Source organism: Podarcis liolepis (genome assembly GCF_965112155.1).
Source record: "Podarcis liolepis genome assembly, chromosome: 2".
NCBI lineage: Eukaryota > Metazoa > Chordata > Lepidosauria > Squamata > Lacertidae > Podarcis > Podarcis liolepis.
Genome location: NC_139555.1, coordinates 24,722,635 through 24,743,465, shown reverse-complemented (window position 1 = coordinate 24,743,465; position 20,831 = coordinate 24,722,635). Strand labels below are relative to the sequence as shown.

The 20,831-nt window shown below is 45.5% G+C and overlaps 1 protein-coding gene across 1 annotated transcript in view; it reads left to right on the top strand.

The window, feature by feature from the left end:
* FAM20A (FAM20A golgi associated secretory pathway pseudokinase) overlaps positions 1-16,195 on the top strand; it is a gene marked incomplete at its 5' end in the record, with an annotated part of 46,386 nt that extends 30,191 nt beyond the window's left edge. The window contains 6 exons of the mRNA XM_083490155.1: positions 3,367-3,482; positions 4,258-4,438; positions 6,634-6,743; positions 9,530-9,611; positions 11,567-11,626; positions 15,665-16,195. Of these exons, the coding sequence (XP_083346281.1) occupies positions 3,367-3,482; positions 4,258-4,438; positions 6,634-6,743; positions 9,530-9,611; positions 11,567-11,626; positions 15,665-15,926 (811 nt within the window). The 3' untranslated portion in view covers positions 15,927-16,195. The remainder of the gene's footprint in view (positions 1-3,366; positions 3,483-4,257; positions 4,439-6,633; positions 6,744-9,529; positions 9,612-11,566; positions 11,627-15,664) is intronic.
* Between the last annotated feature and the right edge of the window lie 4,636 nt (positions 16,196-20,831).

Sequence of the window (20,831 nt, the reverse complement as noted above, 5' to 3'; positions counted from 1 at the left end):
CTTATGTTCTTAAAACACGCACAGGCCAGAGGAGCTGCCACCAGCACAGATGAGGAGCATGAAGCAAATTGTCTGAATTTTCCAGCACTTGTCACAATATGTTCCTTATTTTCCAATATCGTTCCCTACTCCAAACCGTTCCAGCTCCACAGGACATTACGTACATCCCTGGTTTTACACTCCTGAAGTGTGAATCTTTTCCATTTCCTAATAGGAAATGTAACCGGGCCATCCCAAAAGCTAGATCAGTCTTGCACAACATGTTTTTGCACCACACGTTAAACACCAGCTTATGTATGTATGTGGCAGCCTATTATGGGCTCAATCCATCTCCTGCTTTAGTTGCCTGTCAAGCCTCTGGCGGGCCGCAAAAATATGGCTGCATTTGGCTTGGTGTGTCTCACCAAGTCCTCAGTCAGACCCAAGCCAAGCTTTTGTTTTGTTTTTGTGTTGAGCAAGCAACAGGCTAAAAAGCGAGTTCCAGCTGACTTGGGGGGCATTTTTAAGTGGCTTCTGTGCCAGTATTAGTCAGTCTGCCTGGTGGTTACTGACTCACCAGCCAATAATGTTTTGCTCTGCTGAGAAAACACCACCGAGCCCACACAGCACCATTTGCAATTTTCGATGGTTTGAATCAGCCTCGGCAGTAGAAATATATGTCCCACTTGGAAGGGTCTTCCGAGAGTTTGCAGGTTGTGCAAAGCTCTCGCATGCACGGCACATACAGAGCGTCAGTCAAGAGCCTTTCTGAATTGCCTCTGCACCGAGAGCAACAATAGCGAAATGGCGCCACAACAAGTGAGGCTGCAGCTGGTCTGCATATTTGTAGACAATACACGGTTGAGCATGTGCATGCGGGAGATGTGCCAAGACACAGAGAGAGGACATGTTTTTGGATGATGGGCCACTAATGGGGACTGAAGAATGAAGAAAATCTTCATGGAGCTGCTTAAGTTGACTGGCTACACACACACACACACACACACACACACACACACACACACACACCAGTGACTCTCAAAATATAATGTGCAATTTGGAGCCATAGGAAGTTGCCTTATACCAGTGTTTCCCAAACTTGGGACTCCAGCTGTTTTTGGACTACAACTCCCATCATCCCTAGCTAGCATCCCATCAAAGATGATGGGAATTGTGGTCCGAAAACAGCTGAAGACCCAACTTGGGGAAGCACTGCCCCTGTACTAAGTCAGCCCATTGGTTCCTCTAGCTCAGGATTGTCTACACTGACTGACAGAGGCTCTCCAATGTTTCAGGACGGGCTATTTTTCCTCAGCCCTACCTGACGATGCTGTAGTTTGAACCTGGGGCTTTCTGCATTCAGAGCAGATGATCTACCACTGACCAATGGACTTTCCCTTAAGACCTGTGATGATCAGGGCTCCCTGGTGACTTAAATATTAACAACAGCAGTGAATATTTTCCTCCACTTAACAGCACAGGACGAAGCTTTGCAGTTCTTTGCTCTTGGAGCTTCATTATCAAAGCTTTGTTTTACTAAGTATTTGGGAACACCCACACACACCCATTATTATTTTTTTAAAGTAATCTGACGCAAAGGAAGACATGACTGTTCTTCTTTCAATAGGTATGTAGAATTTCAGCAGGAGGGGGGAAACCACCCCTCATTTATGCAACTATGAAAGGCAGAGGGTTCTTCCCCCTCCTGAGCCACTGGTTGTCCCAGTCATGTTGCACCTATTCTCTGGATACTTGGAACGCAGGAAGTGTTTTTATGCCAAGCCAGACGACTGATCCATCCAAATCAGCCTTGTCTACAGGCTCTACACTGAAGGACAGCAGCTCTCCAAGGCTTCAAAAGGGTCTCCTTCCTGTTAGGTTGTGAGTGAACATATCAGACGACACAGCGATTCTTCAAACAGCTCTTGTTTATTCACAGGCCAGGACAGAACTGAACTGAAGGCTTCAGCCAGCCTGCTTATATAGAGCTCCACTAGAACGCAACAGTAACCATTTTCTAAAACTATCCAATCACTGAATGTCACTTTCGATCCCTTATTTGCATAACTATCTACAGTATCCCCCTGCTGGCCCAGGGTGAGAACTTAAGTATATAGCACTTCCAATCCCTGCCCTGGAATTAAAGTGGGAGATCTTCTGCCCGCAAGGCATGCTCTCTGCCATCAAGCTACAAATAAAAACCATGAGCTGCAAAGGAAACAGCTTATTTGATATTGATATTTCATCTCAAGTCACATTTCTGCCCCCAACTTCTGTTGCAGAAATTCATCATACGAAAGGGATGAAAGTTGAGGTCCGATTTAAGAAGAACTGAACCTATGAATCATACATTTTTATCAGTCAGCTGAGTGCCTCTCTACAAAGGAGAGCAAAGCTTCCTTCTTTTTCACCCTGAAATCTTGGCAGTGAAATGAGTGTTTTGGCCTTGCACCATCTGTCATTTATTCACTATGATTATTCTAAATTGTCCTGAGGCTTAAAATTGTTCCCTTATCTTGTAAAAAGGAAAGAGTTGTCCTTTTCTTTATTGGCAGGAAAATTTTAGAAACTGGGTGTTGGGCGCAAAGCGGGCGCAGCCTTTTCCTCGGTCAATCCCTTCAGTCATTAAACCAGATCACATTCCAGCTTTGCTGAGGTTCTGTTATGTGGGGCACTTAGCGCACAATTTAATCTTGCCTGGACTTAATGGACAATGCAATGTAAGCCCACAATGTAAAATCTAGCTTCACAATTCTCAGCTAGCTGTCATTATTCAAAATAATCTAGTTGGGAGAATAGCCAGTGCTTCACTAAATGCAATAAAAGTAATGTAATATATAAACCACGTTGAAGAATGCAGGGAACTTTAAAAGAATGCTCTGCAGGAAACAGAATTGGCACATTCTTCACACACAGTAAACTACAGATAATGCCATCGTAGCAGGCAGACCCATTTGGCTGGATTCCTACTCAAGAGCGTACTAAATATATTGGATCAGCTGGCCAGATCTGGTCTGGGGAAGTGTGCTCAGTTTTACAATGGGAAGAACAACTCCCCCTGCTATGGATTAATGGGAAGGGTCTGCTACTTCTGTTTACTCTAAGAAATACAGTCATACCTTGGCTTTCGAACAGCTTAGTTCTTGAACGTTTTGGCTCCCAAAAGCTGCAAGCCTGGAAGTGACTGTTGCAGTTTGCAAACTATTTTTGGAAGCTGAACATCCAACGGGGCTTCCACAGCTTCCGATTGGCTGCAGGAGCTTCTTGCAGCCAATCGGAAGCCGTGCTTTGGTTTCTGAATGTTTTGGACTTCTGGAACAGATTCCGTTTGACTTCCAAGGTACGACTGTACTTTCCTAGCTGATGCCTCCCTTCTCCCCACTGCAGAATCCTGGATTTCCGCCGCGTCCCTCCGGTGGTTGGGAGAATGATTAACGTTACAAAGGAAATCTTAGAGGTCACCAAAAATGAAATCCTGCAAAGTGTCTTTTTTGTTTCACCAGGTAAGTTTCACCTGCGCTATCTGCAGAAGAGGAAAACAACAGCTTTCCAGAAGCTGTGGTTTTAAGAGCTGCTTCAAACATGACACAGATATCTCTTCTACGTAGGAAAAAACACGCACGGTGCAAACCACACAGCGTGTGTGACATAGTGATTGCCCTTGCATCTCATGCTGTGTATATCCTGTGCTAGGAAGCTCTGGCGTATTTGTTTGTTTGGAAAAAATGTATGAGCTGGCCACAGCTTTCCAGAGAGCATGCATGCAGCAAAAACAGCACAAACAAGATCAGCATTTGTGATAATTGCAATTTTTCTTTTAAAGACTAGTATTTGCCCAGGACATTTGTCACATATGAAGTAGCCATTGTACTCCTCCATCAGGAAGAGTGTGGCCTAGCGATGTTTGCTCTGCTTCCTTAATAAAAGGCAAATGATTTATACAATTTGAAGAGAAATGTTTGCTCTGTTTTGCTCTGCTTCCTGGCATCTAGCCTTGTCAGTGATAGGGGACCATGCTGCTACTGCCTATCCCAAATGTTCAAAAAATCACAAGCCACTCCACAAACCGTTGTGATTTATGAAGTGTATAAATAAAGGTGGGTTCAAAATGATGCCTCGTATGTAACTTAAGATGTTATTTCCCCTGTGATCTTAATGACATATCGCTTTAATATGAGAAAATAACTGATCTCATGTTTTCACCAAGGTTCCCCAGATTCTTAAAACTGTGCAGCGCTGCATTAGCCCCTTCACTCATAGATTCTGCTCTCTCTGCAGCCAGCAATGTCTGTTTCTTTGCCAAATGCCCTTATATGTGCAAGACAGAATATGCCGTGTGTGGGAATCCTCACCTGCTGGAAGGATCCCTCTCTGTTTTCCTACCATCCCTCAACCTGGCACCAAGAATCTCCATCCCAAACCCATGGATACGATCCTACACCTTTGCTGGAAAAGAGGAGTAAGTGGGTAAATGAATCTCTCTCTTGGCCTGCCCTCAACTCGTATTCTAATTATATAGCACTTGAAACTGACTGCATATTTTGCAGTATTTGTTGGGCTTAGCAGTCCTTCAGACGTCGGAAGTATTTCTATTTTATGAAGGTTAAACTAAGGGTGTCGTCCTAAGCATGTTCAGCTTGCTTTACCAAACTATTGTATTGCTGTTTCACTCAAAACGCGGGTGGCGCTGTGGTCAAAACCACTGAGCCTAGGGCTTGCCAATCAGAAGGTCGGCGGTTCGAATCCCCGCGACGGGGTGAGCTTCCGTTGCTCAGTCCCTGCTCCTGCCAACCTAGCAGTTCGAAAGCATGTCAAAGTGCAAGTAGATAAGTAGGCTCCGGCGGGAAGGTAAATGGCGTTTCCGTGTGCTGCTCTGGTTCGCCAGAAGCAGCTTAGCCATGCTGGCCACATGTACACCAGCTCCCTTGGCCCAACTATATCTGTTGATGGATGGCCATCCTGACTCGGCCCCAGACACACTGACCAGATGTTTGGAAGCTGTGGCTGGATGGTTAGGTGGAAGCCGGTTGAAGTTAAATCCTTCGAAGACAGAGGTCCTCTGGCTGGCACGGGACGATATGGGATTGGGGGGGGAAACACCCATCTCTTGCGGGGGTGCAATTAGTGCCAGCACCGTCCGTTAAGAGTTTGGGTGTAATCTTCGATACCTCCCTTTCTATGGAGGCGCAGATTACAGCTATAACAAAGGCGGCATTTTTTCATCTCCGCCAAGCTAAGCAGTTGGCCCCTTATCTCTCTCGCCCTGACCTAGCCACTGTGATCCATGCGACGGTCACCTCCAGACTGGATTATTGTAACTCGCTCTACGTGGGGCTGCCCTTGAGACTGACCCAGAAACTCCAGCGGGTGCAGAATGCCGCGGCGAGACTCCTTATGGGGTCTTCGCTGCGTGATCACATTCATCCGGTACTATACCAGCTGCACTGGCTCCCGGTGGAGTACAGGATCAGGTTTAAGGTGCTGGTTTTAACCTTTAAAGCCCTATACGGCCTAGGACCCTCGTACCTACGGGACCGCCTCTCCTGGTATGCCCCACAGAGGAACCTACGGTCTGCAAATAAAAACATCCTGAAGGTCCCAGGCCTCAGAGAGGTTAGGCTGGCCTCAACTAGAGCCAGGGCTTTCTCGGCTGCGGCTCCAACCTGGTGGAACGCTCTGTCACAATAGACTAGGGCCCTGCGGGACCTGACATCTTTCCGCAGGGCCTGCAAGACAGAGTTGTTCCACCAGGCCTTTGGTCAGGGTGCAGCCTGACTCCCTCCTCTGGCAACCTGCACAGAATTTTGCTTAACGGTTGCCATTAATTTGATTTTAATTAATTTTTATAATGAAATGTTTTTAGAATGTTGGATTATTTGATTGTTTGATTATTTGATTGTTGTTAGCTGCCCTGAGCCCGGCTTCGGCTGGGGAGGGCGGGATATAAATAAAATTTATTATTATTATTATTATTATTATTATTATTATTAAAGCGAGATGGGCGCTGCAACCCCAGAGTCATCCGCGACTGGACCTAATGGTCAGGACCTTTACCTTTCACTCTAGAACGTGCCTGAGAATGATTTTACTGAATGTTTAGAGAAGAGGCACAGAAGACCTGTTCTATCTCTGAACAAGTGCCTGGTTGAGAATCACCACTGTTCTTTGGTGCAAGAAGCATAAGCTTTTGTCCATCGATAGAGCACTTGGGCCCCACCCATATCCCTAACTTTGGTTTGTGGATATCATTTCAGAAAAGCATGGGTATGTTGTTCCTTTTACCTACCACTGCCAGAACAAACAGGCCGAGATCTGATGCCACCAGAAGTATCACTGGCCAACTCATTCCCACACAGAAGAGATTGACAACTCTTCTAGAAAAGTAGCAACCTGCTCAAAAGCAGCACAGACCAGGTTTCCCCAACGGATGGTGCTTGGCCACAACTCCCATCAGCCCCAACTTGGTACCCTCCAGAAATTGTTACACCACAACATCTAGAGGACACCAGATTGGGGAAACCTGGTGTTGTATATCCTAACTAAAGAGCCAGTGTAATAAATGCAGGACTAGTTCCCGACTATTTCAGAAAACAGGGAGGAACTCCCAGAATAGTTGTGCTAGCATTCAACCCCTTCCTTTGGCGTTTCTCGCAGATGGGAAGTGAATCCACTCTACTGCAACACAGTGAAGGAGATTTATCCTTACAGCAGCGGCACTCGGCTACTCAATATCATCGACATGGCAATATTTGACTTCTTAATAGGTAAGTGGGAAACAGCAAAGTAATAATTAATCTCATGGATCTGACACACTGTCGCGGATGTTGCAAATGTCGCTTGCTATGTTGAAACCAGATGGCTTGTAAATAGTTTGGCAGCACTGGTAGCATGTTTTCTGCTCTGAGATCAGTTTGTTTCTAGCCGTTATGCAAAAGTTTTAAAACACCAGTGACCTGTATGTCAGCTTCGCCTTTGAGCCAGTGCCACCAACTGGGCTCAACCACTTCAGCCCCGACTGGGCCAGGCGAGCTGGGGTAGCACTTCCAGAGACCCTCTTCTGCAGGAACAGGTCTAAGTGCTGTGGACTCACAACTCAGAGCTGTGAGCACCGAACTCACTTCCAGAAGACAGCAGTGCACAGCAGAGTATAGCAGAGCATAAATCACTCGGGCGACAGCGCTGAAGAATATCTTTTATTCACTACAGCTACTGTACTATACAAACTATACACAAATGGAGACGGTGGACTGCACTGAGTGTTACAGCTGCTTTCTGCAGTGACCTTATCTACACAGAGATAACACTCAGTCTCCCCCTTTGAAGTGAGGCTGGAGCGGAATAAGTAGCAAGCACAATCCGCCCCCTCCTCTCTGGAAAATGAACAGATTCTTGCAATGGGAGGGGTGAAATCTCCTCACTGTATGCATCTAGTTTGCTAAAGGCTTATAAAGCAGAAATGGAATAATAATAATGTATATATTTATACCCCACCCATCTGGCTAGGTTTCCCCAGCTACTGTGGGCGGCTTACAACACATAAAAAATTGTAAAACGTTAGATATAAAAAAATTCCTGATACAGGGTTGCCTTCAGATGTCTTCTAAAAGTCAGATAGTTGTTTATTTCCTTGACATCTGATGGGAGGGCGTTCCACAGGGCTGGCGCCACCACCAAGAAGGCCCTCTGCCTGGTTCCTTGTAACCTCACTTCTCGCAGTGAGGGAACCACCAGAAAGCCCTTGGAGCGGGACCTCAGTGTCCAGGCTGAACGATGGGGGTGGAGAGACTCTTTCAGGTATACTGCTTAGGGCTTTAAAGGCCAGCACCAACACTTTGAATTGTGCTCCGAAATGTACTGGTTCAGGACCAGTGTTATATGGTCTCGGTGGCCACTTCCAGTCACCCGTCTAGCTGCCGCATTCTGGATTAGTTGTAGTTTCCGGGTCACCTTCAAAGGTAGCCCCACGTAGAGCGCATTGCAGTAGTTCAAGCGGGAGATAACCAGAGCATGCACCACTCTGGCGAGACAGTCCACGGACAGGTAGGGTCTCAGCCTGCGTACCAGATGGAGCTGGTAAACAGCTGCCCTAGACACAGAATTGACCTGTGCCTCCATGGACAGCTGTGAGTCCAAAATGACACATCACATCCTTTTTCTACTGCTGCTGCCTCCTTCTCCTTGGCCCCATCTTTCCATTAGCTACAGGAACCAAACAAATAGGAACCTTCTTTGCAAGGACAGTATCGGGCTTGAATCCCTCCTGTTCCAGTTTGGGGGCCATGGCAGAAGCAAGAGGTTAAAGCCCTCCTGGTTTAGCTCCTAGTGCACTGGTCCCACTGGAAAGCCACGGCAAGCCACTATTTTTCAGGCTTAGCTCCTAAAGGGATGACACGAGTAAGCTCCCCTCGCTTTTGAATTGCTGCAGCAAATACTTTCCCTATAGCATTCCCCTTCAAAGTGGCCTGGATAGCTCAGTTGGTTAGAGCGTGGTGCTGATAATGCCAAGGTTGCAGGCCTGTCTCTCTGCAGATTTCTGGCTCAATGCAACCAAAGGTAAGACTCCTAAGCTCCATTGATTTCAGTGGGGGAGTTGAAGCGCATGCCGAACGCTCATCCATTGATCAACAGGGTTTTAAAGTGCTTAACAGCTGGATGCATCAAGCCTGCCCTCTGAGAGTTCTAGGTCAGTCCTAATAAAATAGAATGGTGATGGATCTGTTGGAAGAAAACAAGTCTAAAACGGGGGAAACTCTAAGCGTGTCTAAGTGTTCATAACTAACATCAAGTATTTCCTCTGCTCCCTTAGCCAACGCAGTTACACTGTCATTCATTACTATCCCGCCATCTGACATGGTGTAGGCATTTCCAAACCATGTTATTCATGTCTGTCTGCTCCTATCAGGGCATCCCACTCCTTCAAAAGTAACTCAGTGGGTCTACAGAAATATTGTAAAATTTGTAAAATTAATGAATGATAGAATGATGTTGGACAGCAACTAAGGGATTTCCAGCTGTAATGATTTAAGGGAATATGAAAAAAGGGTTATAAATGGGTTAAAATCTAATGGTAAGGATTTGCTGAACCAATAAATTGAAGTGGAATACAAAAAAGGGAGGTATGAGGAGGTCCGGGAAATAAGTTAAAAGAAAATAAGTAAAAGGAAAAATGTATGTTTTTAACTGTTTTTATTTTGTATTTTTCTTTTTTCTTTTTCATTTTTACTGTTATATTTCAAAAAATATTAATAAATATTTTATATAAAAAAACAACAAAAGTAACTCAGTGGGGTTATTTTCCTGCCGTATCCCATCATGCATCCTTGCAGAACTTTGGAACAAGTAGATATCACAAGCTTATCTTATAAGCAGCCATTTGATCCAGATAAAAGCCATTTTTGTGCCTTGCTCGCTGTTTCCTGTTTAGTTTCAAAGCTGCTATTAATACATTGATATTATACCTCAGATAATGTGTCTTGCATGAGATCTCAAGCAGTTGGATTGGGTTAGTACTCTGGAAGTACCAAATGCTTTTCCTTCTCTGTTTTGAAAGGCAACATGGACCGTCATCATTACGAGATGTTCACAAAGTTTGGAGATGATGGCTTTTTGCTCCATTTGGACAATGCAAGAGGGTAAGGAACCCCACAAATTGCATCTGGGACCTAAAGGGGGGAAGAGCTGGTTCTGTGGGGAGGAATAGTCCATCCTGGGTCTCAGGAACAAGGCTCAAGAAGTTACTCTGCGAGTCTTGGGATATAAATTCCCTCTTGGAAACCATGTGACCAGGCAGTCTTGAACTAAGGCCTGTGTTGGCTTAAACACTGATGTAACAGTCATCGCCATCAACCCAGGATTCTAGGAATCGTAGGAGGAGGAGGGTGAGCAAGAGACTTGTATTGGAAGATTCTGCAGATGCTCAGTGAATTCTGTTGAACAATCATGGCAGGTTCTTACTGAATCCCCAGCAGGAATTCTACCTCATTCATGAAGGTACACAGAACAATGGCACATGAGGACTACCTGGGCACACTTTTGTGCCATTGTCATTATATAACCTTGACAAAACACACAAATAGCAAGATAGATAAACTTTATTCACATTAGCCAACGGCTATAGCAACATAAAACAAGCAATATATGCAATTAAAAAGACAACAATGGGTAAAAAGAACAATCAGTTGACCAAGATTATTGTTCAGATAGTGGCCCTTAATCTCACTGCACCCTTGATAAACATAGCAACCTTTGCTGTTGTCTGATCATTTTGATCGGATAAAAGAAAGAACAATGTGGCCACAGATGGGCGGCCTGGGATGGTAAGTAAGAGTGGGGTGATGATCTCATTGCTCAGATCTTTATAAAGGGGACAGGACAGGAGAACATCAGCCACTATTTCCAGATTGCCATCTCCACATGGGCAGAGTCGTTTCTCAATTGGAATCTTTTGGTATCTGCCCTCAAGTACGGCAGAGGGCATCACATCCAATCTGGCCTGTGTGAAGGCGCGTCTGTATTTTGGGATAGTTAAAATATACAAATAGCAATAAATAAACAGCAAAAGGGGCACATTTATCTGTGGACCACCAGCTTCCCCCAATCTGGTGCCCTCCAGATGAAGATGGGACTACAACTCCCATCATCTCCCATAAGTAGCTATGCTGGCTGGAGAGCATGAGAGTTTTTCATCCAACAAAAAATCTTCTGCAGAGTAGCCATTAATACTCTACAGCAAATGTTCTCATAGTGCATCTAACCCACACTACATGAAAATCTGAGAGGGTCAGAAACCACAAAACTGACCGGCTGCTACAAACATTTATTTATTTAGCCCTGGAAGCAAATAAACTAATTTGAAAATAAATACTGTGCTGTTTATATTCCTAAGGCATTTGAAATGCAAATATTTGCATTGGCTTGCAGCCTAATGCAACAGGTAATGTCACAAGTCGTGTGGTAAATCCTCAGTTACGGATTTTCCCATAAATATATCCATATATAAGTAACCTTTCGCCTCCTGTGCTTTCAATTTAAGATTTATAGTATGATTTCCCATTTCATATGACATCTGAAGGCAGCCTTGCTCAGGGAAGTTTTTAGTGTCTGTGGTGTGGTGTTTTTATGGGTTTTTTTGTTGGGGGCTGGGGCAACCCAGTCAGATGGGTGGCATATAAATAATACATCATCATCAACATCATTATTATTGAATTTCTTTTGAAAGCAGGTACAAAAAACCCTCCAAATTGGCATCGTTAACCCCCCCTCCCCATCCCATTGCTATATCCCATCAACCTGATTTGCATCAAAAATCTCAGGTTAAACTGGAAATTTTTCAGATGCCTTGGTGTGTGATTTAATTTAGCATGTTTATTTTTCTTGTATTTAGTAGACAACATTAAACGCATTGCAACTGCAGCATTTGCAATTGGAGTCCATTCTGTGTTACAACTTGTGGATTTTTCTCCATGGAAAAATAAGAGCACTGGGATATTTTCTGCCTCGTGTCACTAATCACTGTACTTGAAGCATTCCAGTCTCTGAAGTCTTGGGTGGTTTGGGCACACCTTTTACATTTTGTTTGTTTCCATAGTTTTGGGAAGCATTCCCATGATGAGATCTCCATCCTGGCTCCACTCGAACAGTGTTGCATGTAAGTGTCATTCCCAAGTTATTTTGGATTGAACTGAAAGGCTCAATTGCAGCTCCCTGGGCCGTAACAAGCAGGCAAACACATCTTTCACCTGGTGGCAATGGAGTGAGAGACATCACTGCACCACTTCTCACAGGTCCATTTCTGTGTCGGTCTGCAAAAGCTCCCTCAAATTGCAAGTTAGGAAAGAATGGTGGATAGTACTCTTGGGAACTGGAAACAGGAATGATGGAAGTCATGGGAATGGTGCTTTCCCATGGCTCCCAGTGTCCCTGGGCACTTTCACAAACAACGCTCATACAGCTAGGACCCAAAGCACTGCCACAGCATTTTCCAGCATCTCCACATTGCCCTTTGTCATAAAAACGTGAGAAAATGGGGAGGACTAGCCAAAAAGTCTCCCAGGAGCTACTGTGGGGCTGGGAGATCACCCCATCTCCTGCTGGTTTTGGAGTTCAGGTCATTCCCCGCCACCCAACATTTGACAACATAATTCACTTCCCCTGAATTATTTCTAAAGCAGACTAGGCTGAGTCTGTCCATCACTCAGAATGAAGTCCCAGTTGCATGCAGACTTCAGCATTTGGATGTGTAAAGGGGTGCCCACCTATTTCCCCATCAAACATGCCATTTGTCATAGCTGAAGGAAACTGAGACATTTCTTTTGATCCCTGCCAAGAACACTCAGATTTTATTCTCTTCTAAAGGGACTGAAAGAACCCGAATGCCATCAATTACATTTGCGTCCCCCTCCAGCCATTAGGGGGCTGCTCATAAATTTTACTGCCTGAATCCTCTTCAGGCTACTGCTTTATTAATTCATATAAATCAAAAGCTAGGCCTTTAAAAAACTGTGTCAAGGGTTATTCATCCTCCCGTGTTCCTCTGCCCCACCACATCTTAACTATTTTCACCATACTCCCTGTGTATTTCTGTGCCCCCGGATGTCAGTGGCATCATCCCGTATAGTTATATTGAGCCTCCAGGTTGACTTTCAAAAGCCATTATTCACACCTTACAAGCCTCCTGGTTTATAATTATAGGGTTGCCAATAAATCCTTGCACTGAACTCCAAGTCTGTGTGATTTAAATTGGCTCCTGCTCACACACCTTTCCTGAACTAATCTCGTCCTCTCAGCCACAAACTTCTGACTTTTAAATGCAGGCAGCCTGCAGCAACATCAAGCACTGGTATAGCAGCCAGCCATTTATTTTATCCCTGTTTGAACAGAATAGAGAATCAGCAATGCAAATTTCACTGATATGGGTTTTTGCCTACCTCAGTTTTTGCATTACCAAAGAACACTCCCACCCCCAGGTGTGCACAGATGCATTGACCTGCAAAAGTTAGTTGCAGGTATGGCTATTGCAGGGTTAGAAGTACTCACCTTCTTCTAGCTATCAGTTCAGAACAGAACCCCTTCTTTCCTCAACCAGTGGACAGGTGATGATGGTTGGTTTTTAAAGACACTTGTCTCATTTAGCTATTTGTTCGGGACGCGGGTGGCGCTGTGGGTTAAACCACAGAGCCTAGGGCTTGCTGATCACAAGGTCGGCAGTTCGAATCCCTGTGACGGGATGAGCTCCCATTGCTCGGTCCCTGCTCCTGCCAACCTAGCAGTTTGAAAGCATGTCAAGTGCAAGTAGATAAATAGCTACCACTCTGGCGGGAAGGTAAACGGCATTTCTGTGCGCTGCTCTGGTTCGCCAGAAGCGTCTTAGTCATGCTGGCCACATGACCCGGAAGCTGTACGCCTGCTCCCTCGGCCAATAAAGCGAGATGAGCGCCGCAACCCCAGAGTCGGCCACGAATGGACCTAATGGTCAGGGGTCCCTTTACCTTAAACATTTGTTCAGTTCCTCTTTTCTTAAAAAAACTTTTTTGAAAAAACTCATGTCAATTCAGATTGAAGAAGAGCGGCTTGTGATTCCCATACAGACCAACCAACTAGCACCATGGACAACTAGCTTCTGCTATAAACCAAAAGAAGTGCTTGCTCCTAAGTTTGATTCTTTGAATAAGGTGGTATGGCCAAAAAAAAAAAAAAGTAGTTTATGGCTCCACTGGGCTCACTCAAAGGGTGGAACCCAATGCAGTGCTGTAAATGGATTAATGCATGTAGGGAACCAGGTCCACTTGTACAACAAGACAACAAGAGGTCCCGGGCCCTAAGGAAGTCATACTATCCTCCACCAGGGCCAGGGCTTTTTCAGTGATGGCTCCGAACTGGTGGAATGCTCTGTCCCATGAGACTAGGGCCCTTCAGGATTTAACCTCCTTCTGTCGGGCCTGTAAGACAGAGCTATTCCGCCTGGCCTTTAATTTGAATTCAGCCTGATCTTTTATTTCCCTTCTCTTCCCTTCCCCTCCCCTTTTTATGAAGATCACCCACTCTGAGACCCCACAGCAAATTCCCCCCTGGCCTCCTCGCTGGCCCAAGTAGGACCAATTCAGCCAGCTAGCCCTGGGGATTATCTGATTGATTTTTGAATTTTATTGTTAATCATGTTTTTATACCGTATTTTATGCTGCTTTTATAATTAAGTGTTTTAAATTTGTTAGCCGCCCTGAGCCCGGTTTTTGAATCGGGAAGGGCGGAGTATAAATAAAAATTTATTATTATTTATTATTCTCCCTGACATGCCCCCAAAACCTTTTATGTAGTTTTCTCAAAGCCTCCCGCGCAGATTTAGGGACGCAGGGGTACACAGGAAAGGGGGTGGGGGAGAGCCCCATTGCACAAATGGACCTCATTCTGCACACATTGCAGCTTAGCTGAATCCCAAACAACAGCTATCTATATCCAAAGTCTAGTTTCTAGATTTCTGGCTGTAAGGTTTGGCAAATGTACATGCAGAATCTACTAAAAACAAGGTTGGAAAACGTCTCATCTGCAGTCCCATCAGGTGTCCCAATTTGGCTTGCGTGACTATTTCCCCCAAACCACGTTATGTCAGGAATGGGGCAGGGTACATAATGTGAGCTCCCTTACCAGCTCATGGCCTTGCTTCAAGAGGGGAAGTGTTCCCTTTGAAACTGAAGCTGAAACAGGATAGAAAGATGCCTGGGGTTTTGTTTTTTTGCAGGCACCGGCTGAACGGGGAACTTCTCTTTGCAGTGCATACTTGCAAGAAGTTGCCATCAGCTGACGGGCAGGAGAAAGTAGCGCTTTGCCAGTTCTGTGCTCGGCACTTCCCAAAGCGCTGGGCACTGAGCTGGCAATGCCCCTTGTGCTGTAGTTCCCAAGTACAAGAGATTGTGGCAGCCACGTGATGGACAGCTGGGTTATCTTTTGCAGCCCTACTACTTGACATCCTTTTAAGTGGAGGGTGTGGGGAAGCGAATCGGAAACTTTCTCCAGTTCCAAGCACCTCTGCATGTGTAACTTGGCATTCATACTATGTAAACTGCTTAGAAGCCTATTTTGGCATTAAGTGGTGTATGAAATGAACAGTAATAATAATGTTCGCAACAGGGCCACAGCCCTTCCCTATACCCCCAAAGCACATTTTACCCTTGCAACTTCCAAAACCAGCTTCCAAACATCTGGAGATGGGAGGAAAGACTTCCCAGAAAGCTTAAGCCACCGCGTTGCTATTATTTATAACTGAGCACAGGTCGCAGCAATGCATATTTAAGTCCATCCAACTTTCAGGAGCAGTGGCGTAGCGTGGGGGGTGCAGGGGGGGCCGGCAACCGGGCACAATATCTGGGGGTTAGGGTTAGGGGGCGCAAATCCACAGGTTAGGGGGCACAAATTACTTGCCTTGCCCCGGGTGCTGACAACCCACGCTACGCCACTGTTCAGGAAGAAGAAGAAGAAGAAGAGTTTGGATTTGATATCCCGCCTTTCACTCCCTTTAAGGAGTCTCAAAGCGGCTAACATTCTCCTTTCCCTTCCTCCCCCACAACAAACACTCTGTGAGGTGAGTGGGGCTGAGAGACTTCAAAGAAGTGTGACTGGCCCAGTATCTGAGACGGGGAGGTAGAATTTTGCTTTTGCATAATGAACCTTGTTTTCACCCACCCTCCTTCAGAATAAAGAAGACTACGTTATTACGGCTACAGCTCTTGGCGCAACCAGCCTACAAACTCAGTGACATCATGCGGGAATCCTTGCTTGAGGACCACCTAGCCCCTGTGCTTACAGAACCCCACCTTTTGGCACTGGACAGGAGGCTACAGATCGTCCTGAAGGCGGTGGAGGAATGCATAGAGGCTAATGGAGAGGACAATGTTGTGATCGATGCTAAGCCCCTGGAGACAGACGCCTTTGACAGAATGACACAGCCAAGCTAGAGACCTAGGGGATAAACCAGAACCTGAACTTTTAAATTGGTGACTGTCCGCCCCCTACCCCTGGACAACTGTGATTGACAAGAGGGATGGTCTCTGTCACACCGAAATCTAAACATGCTGCTGGGCAGGTGATTGAAGACTGCACCATGGGTCTGAGTCTCCTTTGCATATGCATAACCAGAAATCTTATCCCATTATCACCACCAGTGACCTTTGTGCATCTTCTCCAGGACATGAATAAATGGGGCACTCTGTAGCTGCAAAGCAGACATATTTTGGGTGATGATGTGGTTTCACGGGATCTGCCCATGCCCGTTACTTCAGGTTGTTGTGATTTTTTTTTGGGGGGGGGGGACTGGGGTCCAAAATAAAAGGGGGGGCGATGAAAGGGCAGTGTGCCTAAAAACGTATCTGTGTATACCCACATCACAATTTAAGGCTATGACACCAAGGTAGCACTCAGGGACGTTCAACAAGTGGATAACCACAACAGAAAGACCAGCAACCCTGGACAAAAGGCGAAGGGGGAAATGCCGGCATGGTGAAGTTGTGGAACTGATACTTCTCCTGGTTATAAATGTGGCAACTTACAGGGAATAGTATTGGAAGGCATGCCCTTTACCCACAAAAATACTGGTTTTTTTTTAAAACAAACAAACTACAACCTAACATGTATCTAGGCAGCTAAATAGAAAGTTCTCTTTGCCATCTACAAAGTAATTCATACATTGTGATGCAAGGGTGGAATTCAATGTTATGCTAAGGCAAGCATGGCCAAACTTGGCCCTCCAGATGTTTTGGGACTACAATTCCCATCATCCCTGGCAACTGGTCCTGTTAGCTAGAGATGATGGGAGTTGTAGTCCCAAAACATCTGAAGGGCCAAGTTTGGCCATTCCTGTGCTAAGGCGACTGTTCTATCAGCGTAAGCGTAAGCATTTCTCCTTGCCATAAAGAACAACCTCCCCTCACACACTGCTCTAGGGGTCCTCCCAAACAGATTTGGGGAGGGCACAGGGGAGAGAATGGAGGGGAGGAAGTCCTGTGGTGATAGTGGGACTTTGTAGCATTGCCTTCTGCTAGAGCAGGGGTAGGCAACCCAAGGCCTGGGGGCCAGATGTGGCTCAATCGCCTTCTCAATCCGGCCCGCGGACGGTCTGGGAATCAGCATGTTTTTACATGAGTAGAATGTGTCCTTTTATTTACCGTATTTTTCGCTCTATAACACGCACCTGACCATAACACGCACATCGTTTTTAGAGGAGGAAAACAAGGAAAAAAATTCTGAATGAAACAGTGGATGTATCATTTTTGTGCTTCATGCTGTGGCCACAGACATGTGATCTGATGGTGAATTTGGGGTAGCTCAATGCAAAGATCCTGAGGATCCATGTGGATCCATGCTTTTTAACCACATTTTTGCACCATTGCAGCCCCAGGCAACAGTGGGTGTGTGATTTTTGGGGGGCAGGCTGCTATGTGATCTGATGGTGAATTTGGGGTAGCTCAATGCAAAGATCCTGAGGATCCATGTGGATCCATGCTTTTTAACCACATTTTTGCACCATTGCAGCCCCAGGCAACAGTGGGTGTGTGATTTTTGGGGGGCAGGCTGCTATGTGATCTGATGGTGAATTTGGGGTGGCCCAATGCAAAGATCCTGAGGATCCATGTGGATCCATGCTTTTTAACCACGTTTTTGCACCATTGCAGCCCCAGGCAACAGTGGGTGTGTGATTTTTGGGGGGCAGGCTGCTATGTGATCTGATGGTGAATTTGGGGTGGCCCAATGCAAAGATCCTGAGGATCCATGTGGATCCATGCTTTTTAACCACATTTTTGCACCATTGCAGCCCCAGGCAACAGTGGGTGTGTGATTTTTGGGGGGCAGGCTGCTATGTGATCTGATGGTGAATTTGGGGTGGCCCAATGCAAAGATCCTGAGGATCCATGTGGATCCATGCTTTTTAACCACGTTTTTGCACCATTGCAGCCCCAGGCAACAGTGGGTGTGTGATTTTGGGGGGCAGGCTGCTATGTGATCTGATGGTGAATTTGGGGTGGCCCAATGCAAAGATCCTGAGGATCCATATGGATCCATGCTTTGTAACTACATTTTAAGTGGGGAGTGAAGGAAAAACACAGAAGGGACAAGAGAGCGTTGTGCAGAGAAGCAGCTGGCTAAGAAAGCAGGAGAGGGATTTTACGGGAGGGAGGAAAGAAAGGCAAAAGTTTCCACAAACCGAAGCCAGCTTTCTCTCTCCTCCTGCATGTTTTCTGGCTGCCTGCGAGGAGCACAGAGAGGAATTACTAGAAGGAAAGACCTCTGCTTTCCCCTCTGCTTGCCTGGAGGGGAGGGGATTTGCCTGCTCTTTGTTCCGTTTGAGCAAACACAGTAACGAAACAGAGGAGGGTGGGCAGTAAGACCCTGAGGCAGAATGCAGGAAAGCTGCAACTTCCTCTTTTCAGGTTTCCCTCTCGGACACAACGCACGATTGATTTTTGCTGATTTTTGTTCCTGCGCTCCCCTAATCGGCTCCAGGGACCCCCCACATTCGCTCCATAACACGCACAGACATTTCCCCTTCCTTTTTAGAAGAAAAAATCTGCGTGTAATAGAGAGAAAAATACGGTAAAATGCATCTCTGGGTTATTTGTGGGGCATAGGAATTCGTTCATATATTTTTTCCAAAATATAGTCCGGCCCACCACATGATCTGAGGGACGGTGGACCAGCCCATGGCTGAAAAAGGTTGCTGACCCCTGTGCTTGAGCAACAGCTTAGTCGAATCCGGCCACAGGGCTTCAGATAATCCTCAAGATCACAGCATGCAGGATAGTGGCAGTACTGACATGCAAGATATAAGGGCAAAATGCACATTACAGCAGCGACATGAAGGAGCCACTACATGAGTATGCATATAAATTCTGCCATCCAGTCTGGGCAGGTACAGTCTAAGAACTGAGCAGATATATTGAAAAGTATCAACCCCTAGCCATGCTAACTTCTCCACACACCCCAACTGCATCAGAGCAGGGAAAGTACCTATATTTTACAGTGGGAGACTTCTAAGCAGCTATAAAACAATAGTGGCTTCCAAAACAAGTATAAAGATAGTCGAGATGCAGTGAACTCAACCTACAGCAATTTGAAATAGAAATGGCACCAATGAGACCTGCAACTGGAATTCCTACTAGCCACTGGGGGAATGTGTTCTCCGTGTTGATGGGCTCCAATTCCCATCAGCCTCAGTCAGCATGGTCATGGATAATGGGAGTTGTAGTCCAGCAAATACCTGGCTGGCCAGTTTCCCCACCCTTCTCTGTTGCCTCGCTCCCCAATCCAATCATCATGCTCAGTTCTCATTGGGCTATTAAGGTTTTTTTAAAAAAAAATTCCCTTGCCCACCCCACCTCCAGAGATTTCAGGGCAGAATGAAGGCGCATGTAGGGAGAGGACGACCCGTTGCACAGGTGGAAACCCTTGTACTATGATGACAGCTTCACTGGATACAACCCAATAGCTTCGACATTTAGGATTTCCAAAGTTCAGCTGCTAACTGATTTCCAACACCATGAATGCTAATACATTGAAGTAAACCTTATCTGTGCATTATGTAACTCCCAAAGTTACAGGGCAACACTTGCAGTCTGTAATGGTGCCTGTCTTAAGTATTTACACCTGGGTGAAAGGGCACAATTCAGCCCTATCAGCTGCTTTGGCCAAGTCGCAGGAAGACCTTTTATCAGCCACCCTGGAAAACAGCCCAACACAATTGTTAATCTTTCATTTGAATTTTGCCTGGTCAGTGTTTTCCATTAAACATGTGATCTTATTTTCCATTTCCATTTGACCTTTAGAATCGGAATGCCTTTTCTCTTACACGGACTATGAAGTGGTATTAAATGGGTTATATTTTGTTACTTACTTTGAAAATCTTGTTGTCGAGCTCCCTCTGCTGATAGCTTCCATGTATTAACAGTTTAAGGCAAAGATTTTCCCATTCCTGAGGATCCAAGGAAGAAGGGCACTAATGCAGTCACTTTGTGGCTGAGACAGTAGAAAAGACTAGTTTAATCAATGTACCTGATGTAGTCTCTATATCTTAACTAGGCTGGCATTTGGTCAGCCATTCTACTTTTCAGTTTTGGCCCCAAAGCCCAGTTTTTATGGTTGCTTACCAGCTGATCAGCGAGATGTGTGTATATTTTTCATACAATAAGAGAAACTGCAACACAAACTTACAGTTAGAAATTCCACTAACATGGATTCTATGTTGACATGGCTGCCACTTACAACAGGAGGCGACACTATTATTATTTATCTAATAATCTGCCCTTACATTGGGCTCCTATTTAACTCACGAGCCAGATAAGCGTGGGCTGAGCCTCAGTAACACTGTGACATCAGGCACTCCCAGACCATTCTCACCTGAGACTAAAGTCCACTGTTTGCTGAACAAGTTGGAAAGATGTCGAGTACAGGGACATTCTGGAATAAACTGCAGCAGAACTATTCAGAGTAAATTGCTGCATTTCTCTTTTGTCATGTACACATGGAGATACCTGCCAACACTGGCTAGTTGAGTAGAAAAGTAGAAAACGCGACCTAAGAGTTGATGCTGCTCACAGAGCCACAGCAAAGAATTCTACATAAACACCCACAAGTCTGGCACTTCGGAAAATAGCTCACACCTGTAGCCACCCATTAAGAAGACTGCATCCCATATCACATCTATTTAACCCACAAGTCATTCACATGAAAGGAAGGCATCTCATGTAGGAAGCAGTCTATGAAACTCACTTTCTGCCAAAGAAAGGCCTAGAGCTATTATGCAGCCCGTCCCTGCCTAGTCCGCACCAGCTTAGAAACTGCAGACCAGTATAATAAAAACGCTGATTACA